The following is a 13,207-nucleotide window of genomic DNA, read 5'->3' as shown; positions in this document are numbered from 1 at the left end:
TCTTTTGCTTGTGTGTTATTTGCATTGACAATCTTGAATGAGTTATTGAATGCTGGAACATGCCTATTTGTGTCAAATGCTGTACCTCAACAATGCCTTACAAATTAGGTACAATACTTACAGCTGTACATTGGGCTGACCTTGTCAGTACAATAATGATTCATCCTGTCTATATGTGGAAGCCGAAGGGCATATTCAAACTGAGAATTCACATCAATGGAATGTTCGTTCTTGTCATTTTCCCTTTTTAATTGGACTGGGAGAGGGCTACACATGTCAGGAAATTAATGAAGTACAGATAGGTGCAAACTTCTTCAAAACTGGTCAAGTATTCAGTGTATGAGTGTAGGTAAGAAATATGGCATCCTGGGTACGTCAAAATGCTTGTTTTGTGATAAGAGATCATATGACACCTTCATTTGCTTCTAATACAGAGAGACCAAAGTCAAATCTTTGTTTGTTTTGTTCTTTTGGACTCTGTAGGCCAGAGTCAAATGCCCTTCCAGGGCAGATTCAGTGGGAAGTAACATACAACAACACAGTGCTTGAAAGTGAAAACTCAAAATGCTGGGATACCTTTGAATAATTACAACAGCTCCAAAGCCTTCTGGGATATGCATTTCTTGCACAATAGACAAAGTTAACTTTTCTTGTAGTGTCTCTATTTGACCCAAAAGGGCTGGCATTGTTCTGTGTGTACATTGTGTTTGTGCAGACCCTGCTAGAGTATTGTGACCTGCTTATTATTGTTCATGAGAGAATGTCACTTTAATGCGACGGACCACAGGTTTGTTTAATGGCAGATAAATCGTAATGTAGATGCTCTCTGTCGAGTACCCCATGCCAGCGCTCCTAAAAATTCAGGGATGACTGTACTTTGTTGACTCAGCCTTGTAAAGCACAATTTGTTGGTTGTATGGAATACTGGATTCCATTTTGTAAATTCCAAGTACATATAAAGCTACATTGATTTTTCTTGCCCATATGGATATTGCTTTTTATGTTGTCACTGTGGACTTAGCAACTTGTGTGTTCGCATTGTCTTTGTCGTCATTTTTTTGTTACCAAGTTTTGGAAACTTCATGACAAGAGTTGCCTTAAGTCTCTCAATTGTATACTAATCACTATTACTTTTTATCTTATTCCTGTAATCTTTGTGTATTCTATCACCATAGTTTTGTCTTTTTTTACTTATTTATGTCATGTTAGTCTATTGTAAAAAGGAACTAGTGTGGAAAAGTAAGAGGATAGAAGGATAATTTTACACAGAGAAAGGAAATTGACATAATGTATTTTCAACCATCTGGAATCTTCATTGTCAAATGAGGTAGCCCTTATTAGCAAGATGACCAGATTGTTCCCCAAAATATCTGTAAATTTCCTGGAGTTTTATCTCCATCAATCTATTCTCAGTTCCTGGTTTATTACCAGAAAGCTTCTCCTCTGTTGCCACGTTGAGTCTAGAATATCAAAACAGCTGGGTAATGTTACATCAGCAGCCAAATTGATGGAGGATCTGGTGCATTGTAGATACATGCAGCTGCACCTGATGATTGATTGTGAGCAATGCAGTTATCAAAATGCAGGAAGCATACACAAAGTTTGGTATCTCTAAGAAGAACCTTTCAGTCTAATGTGTTCTGGCAACCGAACTGTGGGTTCAACCATGCGTGAGCACACATGTAAGGGTGAACTCCGCACTCCCTCCAATGCAATGTTGTATCGACGTGGATGAGTTAATAGGATGACCAGTCGTCACCCCTTGACCTATGAGGTACAGTATGCCTTACCAAAATATGTCACAGAATGCACAGGAAACGAATAGCAATATTAGCAGGAACAATTTTTCATGCTAGTTGGGCAGGACATTCGTACTGGTGGTGAGCAGGTGTCTATGGCATCTTCAAGAATAATTCTAGAGGGCTACCTTCATTACTGCAGTTTGGCAAAGAGGTGTTGTGAACACCTACACTAGGGAGATTTGTGCCAGTTGCTTCTTGGTTGGCATCAACAAACTACATGTATGTATATCTTATTATGATTCAAGGTGCGTTCACACTGCTTGTCAGTGTGTTCATACTGAACAGAGATTGGAATGGATATGATCGTGTGTGTCATACTTCACAGTAAATATTTTCATACACTTGAACCATCTTTCAACGTGGTGAAATGGTTAAATGAATGAATGACAAAAAGAAAAGAGAAGGAAAATAGTCCTTATAGATTGGAGAGAAGAATAGATTTATCTACTGTAAACATTTTGATATTGTACCTGTGTGTGTGCATTTGTACAGATTGTAAGTTAGATCGAGTGTTTAGTTTATGACCAGTTATGTCTACTAACTATTTAGTCTGGATGGACTGTGTTAGGTAGCTAGATAGGTTTTTATTGAGAGTTCTATGACTGTTACTGTGGGTTGGTTTTTCTGGGATTTTTTTAAAAGAAAGGAACACATGTTTTATGTAAATCAAATTGTAGGTTGAATGATTGACTGGACTATGAATAAAGTGCATGGTGATAAAAAAAAAAAAAAAAAAACATCTTTGGTGATTCTTCTCTTTGTGTTCTCACAGAAAAACAAGTCATACAGTGTAACAAAATTATTGGAAATTGTAACGAGACCATAACAAAACCCCATTTGAATGGAAACTCTAACTACCATTGTATGTATGTAAGTTGAGAGTGATAGACTGAGTGAAGTCAGATGAAACTGAAAAGTTTCTTGGAATCAGAAATAAATTTAAATTTTTGCAAGTTGTGGGGAATTTGGAGGTTTTACAGATTTCATGCAACAGAATCAGTCTCCATCATGTATGCAAATTAGATAATAAGTAGTGATATCATGAGCTCACATATTTATCACTGGTTAAGTACACGTATGTATACAAAAAATATTTTTTTTTAACCATGGCAACAAGATTGTCTCCATCAAAAAGTCGTCACTTAAGGATTACAACTCATATTTTGGTGCCAAGAAAATATATGTATGTACCAGACATATCAGCATAATCTATTTCTCTTTAATTCATTAAGGGGGATTTTAGCCATATGCACATATACATGTACATGATGTGATGGAATCATCTAATTTGCATATATGATACATGAGCTTAATCATAATTCAGTGCATTGTGATAATTTTGAAACTGCACAATCCCATAACTTCCATTACTTTTTTTTTTTTTTTTTTTTTTTTTTTTTTTTTGGGGGGGGGGGGGGGGAGGGGTTCCTGATTTACTGAATTGGTGCTGTATTATTCAGTTTTAATCCATACAGTGCACTCCCGTGATAACGAACACGGTTACAATGAAATTACGGTTACAACGAAGTAAAAATTCAGACCGCAACATTATCCACTCTTTGTTTTTTATTGTTTACTTGTTCGGTTATAACGAAATTTTGATATAGCGAAAGAAATCTGCGGTACGGAAGACTTGTTATAACGGGAGTGCACTGTATATGTACTGGTATCTAGGTCAAGGTTGCAAATGAGTGCTGGCAATGTCTAAATGATTGTGGCCCGACATAACCCAATTACAGGCAGTTCAAGTGAACATCCACATTTACGCTTGGAATTTTGAATTCTTTTTCTTTACAAAAGATTTATTCACCACAACGAAAAGCAGAAGAATGTCAAAACTATACACAACACTGCTACTCTTGTAGTAGCACATTACAAAAGTGTCTACATAATGTTAGACATGTACATTTCATTTTGTGTACAGTGAAAGAAGCACATTCTGGAGAAGCAGGTGGTGCAGGTCAAAGGTCAACTCACAGACACATTACTTAGCACTTACGTAGGTAAGATATCCATAAGCCAGTTCGTAGTTCTACTTTCCGCATGAGCAGAAAAAGGTCATTCACACCAAAACGCATGATGGTTTTTTAATTCACTGAGATACGCATCTGTCATCTAATGATTATTCATGCAATGCTTGTAAATGGTACTTGCCAATACATCCACTTGACAGCTAGGAAGCCTGGATTTGGCGATACGAATAAAACATGTCAATGCATTTCATACAAAACAACGAAATAGATGCTTCCCTCGACGATTGTTTGCATTACCATTTTGGTCACCTGGTCTCGCTATGCAAGATCATCTTTTTGTTTAAAACAAATTCCATAAGTTGTTAGCCAGGCAAGCTTACCGGTATGCATTATATTGCTTTGAAAACGAGTGAAGTGCCTATTAAACCAACTGAGAAAAAAGAAAGGTCATTTGTACTAATGTGCACATGAGCTAATTACGAACTGGCTTATTGTAGGGCTTCTTTCAAAGATGACAATTATTAAAGACTGAACATTAAACTTACAAAAGCCTGTCACACAGAAATTAATCATCTTTAACCCGTTGAGGAGTTAACTCGGGCAAGCGTCTATGGGAAATGCGTGTTGTAGCAAAATCAAACCGTCCTCAACAGGTTAAAGGTGCAGAGGGGCAAATAACTTTGGTATAACTTTAAGCCCAATTCAAAGGTAAGATTTCCAAGGTATGAAAAATTAAAAGAAAACTTACATTTATTTTTTTTTTTTTTGTATGCAATAAAACTTCTGTTGGTCTCTTGTCCATTTGAGGTATGGCAGAAAGTCAGGTCAAAGGGAAACTGCCAAACCATTCATTACTGTGTTTGGCATTTATTATTCATTGGCAATATATTACTCATGACTCGTTACTATGCTGTCCTGACAAAGTTGCAGATATTAAAGCCAAAACACAGTTCTAATATGCCTGCAACACTGTCAATTATTGCTCTAAAAATGTGCACATGTGCATACGAAATGCATAAGAAACTAGTGAAGCACTTTGAGAGTGCAGACCTCCATCAAGCAGTTATTTCCACCAATAATCTTGTTCTTCCATAGAGATCAGTTGGGTAACAACTAAAATGCCAAACATCCGTCAATAAGGTTTGCCGGAAGTCCACAATCTTAGAGCCGATCATGATTGCTACATAATTTTTTGTGATCATTGATGATTTAAAAATCGGACTAAGACATGATATTCACTGATCTTCTGTGCTAGAGTAAATCGCATGCTGCTGCTCGAATAAATGATTGCTAGGGCATGATAAATCATCATTTGACATTCTGCCTTCCCACAATGCTGAAAGGGGAAGGGCTCTACGAGAACAAATTAATATTGTGTACTATGATTGAAATTATTCTACACTTTTGATCTCAAAATACTCCAAATACTCCAAAACAACTCATAATCCCAGCAAATCACATCAGCCAGGGAAGTTTCTTGGGAGACCCTTTTGATGTACTGTAAGCAAAATTCCAAATGGTGGAAGATGAATTTTGAGCCCTTCTGAGAACTATGTTTTGGCTTTAAAGCCAAGAAATGCACAATACAGTACAGTGATTTGGTTAGAAAGAAACAAACCTAGAGAAGCACTCGGAGGGCGCAGACCTCCACCAAGCAGCTAATGATCTTGCTCTTCCACAGAGATCAACGATTTCCACCCGCCCATACAGTGTACGTATACATGCAGAAAATCGCCTGATTTGCCAATATACGTAGAAGCCTTTTGTTACGTCATCAACTTTCCGATGCACTGTGCGCCTCGCCCTCGCAGAAACTAGAGCACACACTTTAGTTCGCGTATAAAAACCTCAAAAATGCGCAGCTTGAACTCCCAAGTTCATTGACCCTACCTGCCAAAATTTCGAAATTTTCTTCCTAAAACACACAAAAATTACCAGATCACTGCCAAAATTTAGTCATCTGTTACTTGTGTCATTTTCAACATTTCCTGTAAGTTTCATGCACATTCGTTCACAACTTTTTGAGTTATGTTGCACAAGGACAAACAAACAAACTAACGGTAACGAAAACGTAACCTCCTCCCTTGGCGGAGGTAAAAATAAAACGACAGTTTGCACTCTGAGCACTTCCTCCTACTCAGAGTCTTCAAAGTCTGGAAATCTGTTTAGAATTTTTAAACCTTTACATCATTATGAACCAGTGTTTTAAATTAACCTACATCTCCTGCAAAGAATAATTTCCTCTAAAACTTATCTGCTTGTCAGTTTCTTGCTATTTCTGCAGTAGGTTTTTGGAACCTATATTTTCCAAGAGACTGGAATATCTAAAAATACTACATTTAGTAAACAGTGACATTTGGCAAATCCATCAGGCTTTTGGGGTGATACGTAGGTCACATTTCAATTCATGCTTAGTTTTGTAGTATCAATTTTTCATATTCTTCAATTGGTCTTAACTACATTTCCCGTACAAACATGTGATAAACATTGAATGCTTAATGTCACATTCACACAATTTTGTTTAAATGCAAAAAATATCCTTTATTTCATGACCCTCTTTGGAGGGAAACAAACAAGGAGGGCCACGAGGAACACACATTGACTTTGTAAGCAAAGACAATTAGAGTTAATTTAATTATTGCTGCTAAACAGCACGGTACAATCCATGGATGATGACTGCTGTGGAAGAAAACAAAGGAATGATCCATTCAAAGGGTTTGAAATGTTTTTGAGAGAGGTTATAAATCTGGAGGTGAAGTTGAAGGACTTACAACCTTCCCAATATGGCATTTCAAAGCCGGGAGACTAGAACATGCTGTTCATTTCTGAAAACAACACCAAAAAGAAAAAAGATTATACACTGGTACATACAAGTCCCAAGATGAAGTCAACTTATTCGACTTATAATCTCCATGACACTGTATGTCAAACCCTGAGTCTAGAACATTCAGTTCATTCTCGACAACAAAAGTCATTATTTCTTGCATTAAATGGGTTAGTCAAAGTACTTGAGCAAGGCATACCTTCAATTTGAACATTTTGTAGTGGTCACAGCATTTTTCGCAAGCCAACAAATATGCATGCAGTTTCAGTGCCCTTGCACCCCATGTGCACACAGTGAATACTGAAATCTGCATAACCAATCTTACTGCACACTTCTTCAATAAGGTTTCACACAATTAAAAAGAAATTTTGCTCACATGGTGACTGTGGTATAAAGTTGTGCAGGACAAATTTTTAAAAGTAGCGGAAGTGCTCTGCAGTGGTAACAGTGCGTTATGGGCCCCAGAATCTGGAAAAAGCCTTGCAGATGGATATTCTCCCGTCCTTGAATGGTTCATATCAAATTTGCTATACTTCCTGAATTTGATGCAAAGTTGTGCAGGACAAGTTTGTAAGAGTAGCAGAAAGTGCATCAACATGATAACATTGCATTACAATGTATGGCCCCAAAACCAGTGAAAAGTCTTGCAGATTGAAATTCTTCTCCACTTTATAAGCCATTCAGAATATATTTGCACACATGGTGATAGTGATATAAAGTACAAGACATATTTTTGAAGAGTGGCAGAAAGTATGTTGCCATGGTAATGGCACACTTTACTGTACATATGATTTTGGCTTACTTTCAGAAGAGAAGTGATAGGCAGGGGTATTAATCATCTTTTAGTAGTCAGGTCAGTGATGTTTCTAGTTTGGCGTCCTGCGTAATTTGTTCACCTACAAAAAAAAAAAAATTGTCTTCCATGGGAGTTCACCTAAGAATGTTCTGCTCTTGGGAGAACATGTATCATGTGGCCATGTTTATCAAAATGCCAACTGGCATACGACTAACCAATGTAAGAATTGTACGGATATGCAAAGAGGTCACCTTGCACATGAATTCTGTAGAACATGTTCATAAAACTCTCTGGAAGAAAGAGTGAAACATCAGGGCAGAGTCAGATTATGCAGAGGCCAAAATAAGGTGTTCTCCTCTCTGCATCTTTTCTGTTTCAGTGACAGAATATCTGCCCTTGGTCTCAGGGCTCCTTCACACGTGACACTGTGACCTTTCAAAGTTCAGGTATCTGCTCAGATTCGTGCCGTGAAATATTTCAAATGACCTCAACCAGGATGGCACCATTAGTTCACAGCGGGCGATGGTAAGGATGTGTTGTAGTTTCACATCACAAGCAAGCGTCAGTGCTCTGGGTCCATTTATGCATCATCAAACTGTCCAGTATCCATGGCATCGTCTTCTCCACCATCACCATCATGTGCATATCCATCATCACCACCTTCATCTGTGCAATACGATAATGAAAAAGTTACCAGCATGCATCTCAGGGAAATAAAAAGACCAAAACTAAAACAAAACTGTCTGGAATAGATTGATCCCATAAGTCGGTCATAGACACCTTAAGTTATCAAAGGCAAGAAAGAAAATGTTACAATACATTCATTCACACTACAAACTGAGTAAGAAAACAAAACACAGAATATCTAAAAACATGCGGTCTCCAACTCTTATGCACAAGATGTTAATCATGTATACCAGTACATGGCCCCCACTTGATGTCACATACATGTACGGTACACATTAAGTTTCAAGAAAAATCCTGCAGGCATTGCATGAATATGAGGGAAATAGTGAGATTTTGAGGAGTTGACCTTGAACTTTGACACCCTGACCTTTGACCCATGACCCCTAAATTCCCTTGATAATCACTGCCAGTCAGTATATGCATATGTACTAAGTTCCATGAGATACCTTAAACCATTTGCAAGATACGGACAAAAAGTAAAATTTTGACATTTTCACTTGACCTTTGGACCTTTGACCTCATGACCCAAAACTCTCTGGAGAATTTCTATTTGGTAGTATGTGTATACACTAAGTTTCAAGAAAATATTTTCAGGCATTGCAAAGATATGGGGGAAATAGTGAAATTTTGAGCATTTGACCTTGACCGTTGACCTTGAGCATGCGCACCCAAAAGTTGATAGGCACAACTTCACCCACTCATAATACACATACATGCAAAGTTTCATTAGGATACCTCAAACGGTTTTTTAGTTACACTGTCCACAAAATTGATTACGGACGGACAACACGAAAACATAATGTCTCTGGCGACACTTCGTGGCGGAGGCATAACAAACTATTTGCTTGGCTGGGCTCATTGACCCTTGAACTTGTGACCTCCTCTGTATAGAACTATCAACATCCATGCACCATAAAAGTTTTATAGGATAAAACTTTATATAGCAGTCACCTGCCTAACACGGCCAGCGGCCATTCATTTTGTATCTCGTGGTGAATATCTTAATGCATTTTATAGCGGCCACAAAAATTTAGCTGAACCGTTCAATCAGCCATGAATAGCTAGCTTTTACATTCATTGTGTGAATTCTACCGAGTCTTATCAAAAGAACGAAAAAGGCTAAAAGAAAATTTAAAATGAAGTGAAAGGGGATGGCTAGTAACTGATCAGTGGGAATCAGTGGGAATGCTGGGGGATGATTGTTCCAATTCTTGTGGGATTCATTTAAGAGTACATTATATATCTATTGTTGTGTGAAAATTATTTGCGTCAGAACGGTCTCATATTCAAGTCATGTGCAGTTTAATGCCCCGTCACTGTACAGGCATGCTAACCTGGAAACATTCAACTGCAAATTACTTGAATATGAGACCATTCTGAAGCAAATAATTTTCACACAACAATAGATATAAAATGTACTCTTAAATGAATCCCACAAGGATTGGAACAATCATCCCCCAGCATTCCCACTGATTCCCAATGATCAGTTACTAGCCATCCCCTTTAATTGTAAAAAAAAAAGACCTGACATATTATAGCTGCTCATGCAAACTTATTTTCCTGCTTTTAAAAATACCATGCAGTATTTTATGCTGTATTATATAATGCAAGGGTTGAAATTCAAAATGAACACCAACCTGTCTATAGTTGCCACCTGTCAAAGTGGCCACCTGCCCATAGTAGCCACTTTTGTTGTTTCCCTTGGGTGCCATCATCTGGGTCGGGATGCAAGGCCTGGCACTGTGACAGCGCATCAAACATCTCTCGTACTGCGGAAGAAAGTCAGCATCAAGAATACAGATTGTTCACATACAAGGGTACATTCATACAGTAGTGTAAATGTGTGTTCCCTGCTATCATATATTTCATATAAAGATAGTGAGATATCAGAAATTTAAACTTTGAATATTCTAAACTAGGCATCCCATTTACCAATGAAAGAGACAGACTTCAAGGTTGGAATAAATCATACAGAATTGAATTTTCTGACATAAACTTAACCAAATTATTACACTGAAAGAATGAATACTAATGTCATCACCTTACAGAGGACAGGCTATAATGGGTAATTAAATTTCAGGTTCAGTGCCTAGTGCCCGTGCACATCACTGTCGGACCAGTAGCTTTTTTCAGGAATGGACCATCAGAAAAATGAAAAACTGGGTACCTACTGGTCAAACGGGGACAGGTCGGACCAGTAGGAAAAATGGGTTAGTGTGCAGCCCTGGTTTATATACTCTACAATGTACATGTACAACAGGCCACTGCAACCACTGCCATGATTTTCTTGTACCAATTTATTAGGCACATCCCATACTTTTTACATTTTCTGTGATGAAGATAGTCTGTTGTATTCATGAAACTTTACAGTCCTTACATGCATATAAATGCCAGACCAGATTTAAATAGATGTACAAGTTTTTTCATCTTCATCTAAAGTAAAATACATGTAGTGTACCCTGTTTGCAGCAGGCTTGGTACAGGGTGCCTATTTGTGGCAGGGGCCATTTCATTCATTGATGAAAAGGCCAAATCAGGTGTCACTTCTCATAACACTTGCGAGTAACTCCTGCTTGTGCTCTAAAGTGGGACTAAGCACACATGTTCATTAGCTGTTTTATTGATGAATGAAAGTACCCCTGCCAGAAATAGGTACCCTGCCACAAACTGGGTTGATTACTCTAATGTGCACATAAACTGTGTTATACAGTATCTGATATCTTATCAGTTATAATCATAAATTTAGTATTTGTTATCTTGGTGGCTACAGCATTCTTCCCTAGCACATAGTGCTTGGAATATATTGTATCATTTCTTCATACATACATGAAGACTTGTCCTGTGGGACGAACCGAATCTCTCTGACCTCAGTGCCCTCTTCCTCCTCAAAGCCTGTGTCGTCATCACTGCCTTCACTGTTCTGAACAGGGGCATCGCCACCAGCGCTCTGTGCTGCTACATCCCGCAGCTCACTCATGATGTCCGAGTCTATCATGAGATAGAGGCATTCGTGAGGGAAGGCGGAGAGGTCCTTGGAAACAGCATGCACGGTGATGGCAGGGTACGGAACGTTGAATCCTTTTCCCTCTGCATTGATCCAGGCTACATGGCTAGATGGTTTCAAAGGGAAATTTTTCTGGCAGTATTAAAGACTATAATAATGTGATTAATAGAGCAAACTTCTGATTTCATGTAAATTTGTAGTGTCTTTTACAAAAACCTACCTTACTAGGTCCTTCGCTTAAAAAATGCATAAAAAACCTACACAAAGGTTCACCCAGCACCCTCCAAATTTCGACATCGCCAAAAAGCATACATGTACCGTTAGTGCACCAGATTTCGACATTCCCATATTAAGACATGTTATAGAGGAAAAAACAAGTTCTTGCACTGGTATGACTGCTGGTTTACGTCCACAATGCAGTGTACGCGTACTATACGCGCCATGTGATTTATGTGTGATATGCGCTGTGATTGTGTTGAAAAATGATGCTGGGTGTCGAAATCTGATGCCAGCGACAGCATGACGGAAATTGCTTAAAAATTGAACACGAGTGCATTCAAATGGAATTCATTCAAGGCATATTATCATTGGCCTTAGTAGCTCAACTTCATATCGAAATTCCGAGGTAAAACGGTGTAGTATTGATGGTAAACAAGGAAATGTGCTTAAGTGTCAAAAATTGGTACCCTAACTGTACATTTGCCATTTGGGCTGGGTGGCTTGCTTTCATACAGTTACCTGGCTACAATTTCCTAGTTATCCTCGTCAGTCGTCCTTAGTCCATTCGTCGCTGAGTGTGTTATTTTGCCCCCCCCCCCACCCATACACGTGCACAGCCCTGTCAAGTTGCTGTACAATGTAAATTTACAGTGTAAAATTTAACTAAGCACTATAGAAGGGGTCTAGTGATAGGCACTATGACAACGCAACGTCTGAGGGCTGCCATTGCCCTGGCCCTGCTGGTCACTACTATTCACTTTGTAGATGTAGGGCCTATACAGAGACTCCAACTCTCCCGCTTTCGACGGGAGATCTCCCGCCGAAAGCCCATTTTCGCAAAATATCCCGTTCTCCCGCTTGAGGTTTGATTTCTCCCTCTATTTGCAGACCTCTGACTATAGGGGGGGGGGGGGTGCTAAGGCCCCCCCCCCCCCCCCCCCTCAGCCCCACCATTGGTACGGGACTAAGCAAAAATTTGCAAGTGTAACAAAAGCCCTTTAAACAGTTGTGTTATTGACGCCCTCCCCGGCCCCCCTGCCCTGGCCTTGGTCATTGTTGGTATTGCCACCACATTCACAGAAAACTTCAAAGAGTCTCATAGTCAGAGGTCTGAAAATAGAGGTCTAGGACCTAACTTTATAACCACATATCTAACAGCACGAGTCGACAGTAACAATGCAACATTTCATTTGGTAGAGGATGCCGAGGAGTGTCAGGTAAAGATGAAAAAGAAGAACATTGATTATCTACCTTTCAGCTATGAAAAGAGTGCCTTGCTCCAAGTCTTGCTTCTCAACAAACGCCGAAGTTCCCGCCCCTTGCCATACTACTGGTCCAATTGGAGGTTGTACAGGATTGATGAAACCCATATTCAAAATCCAGTGGCTGTTAGACCTAGTGACAAACGTTTTGCAGCCTGTCGTGCTCTGGTGAGGCCGAATGCCGGGGGGAAACGGGGCAGTTGGACAAACAGAAAAAGTAGAAATACCTGTGGCGTGCCTGTGTAGCGTTACACATCAATTAAAGCACTTTTGACTGAGCATGCAGCATAGAGTTACGACACTTTTTACACACCGCTATATCTCACGCTACGGCGCACTAGTCCACAGCATCCTCATGCAGGGCTAGCGGCTAGTGGGAGGGGAGCCAGATGTGACGCCGCGACGGGGTAGCAGCGGTGCATGTGCATGTGGTTAACGTGGGTACATCGATGCAAGAAGCATCGATGCATCGTTCCATGTGTATGATACTGTATGGTGTCTTTGAATACATAAAAATTAAATGATAATAGTTTTGTTCGTGTCAACATACATGTACTATAAATAATACATTAAATTTCTTTGCCCAAACCCGTGACCCAAACAGCAGAAATTTATTCTAAGAACGTGTACAAAGAAAATC

At 39.1% G+C, this 13,207-nt stretch overlaps 1 protein-coding gene across 1 annotated transcript; it reads right to left on the bottom strand.

Moving 5' to 3' along the window:
* Nucleotides 1-9,723: 9,723 nt before the first annotated feature.
* LOC139728452 (methylosome subunit pICln-like) lies at nucleotides 9,724-12,877 on the bottom strand. The gene is made up of 3 exons (XM_071639393.1): nucleotides 12,557-12,877; nucleotides 10,909-11,192; nucleotides 9,724-9,851 (listed from the first exon to the last, which is right to left on the bottom strand). The coding sequence occupies exons 1-3, from the start codon at nucleotides 12,673-12,675 to the stop codon at nucleotides 9,724-9,726; spliced, it is 531 nt and encodes a 176-aa protein (XP_071495494.1). The 5' UTR covers nucleotides 12,676-12,877.
* Nucleotides 12,878-13,207: the final 330 nt, after the last annotated feature.

This window comes from Diadema antillarum, unplaced genomic scaffold (assembly GCF_040938485.1).
Source record: "Diadema antillarum isolate AM-2024a unplaced genomic scaffold, OU_Dant_1.0 seq00000180_RagTag, whole genome shotgun sequence".
NCBI classification, from domain to species: domain Eukaryota; kingdom Metazoa; phylum Echinodermata; class Echinoidea; order Diadematoida; family Diadematidae; genus Diadema; species Diadema antillarum.
This window is presented reverse-complemented; position numbering and strand designations above follow the sequence as displayed.

Coding starts and splice junctions, on each gene's coding strand:
- LOC139728452 (XM_071639393.1), bottom strand. CDS start 12,675: ATGGGTTTCATCAATCCTGTACAACCTCCAATTGGACCAGTAGTATGG. Junction 11,193..12,556: donor ACTCTTTTCATAGCTGAAAG/GTAGATAATCAA, acceptor GAAACCATCTAG/CCATGTAGCCTGGATCAATG. Junction 9,852..10,908: donor CCCACAGGACAAGTCTTCAT/GTATGTATGAAG, acceptor TTTCTTCCGCAG/TACGAGAGATGTTTGATGCG.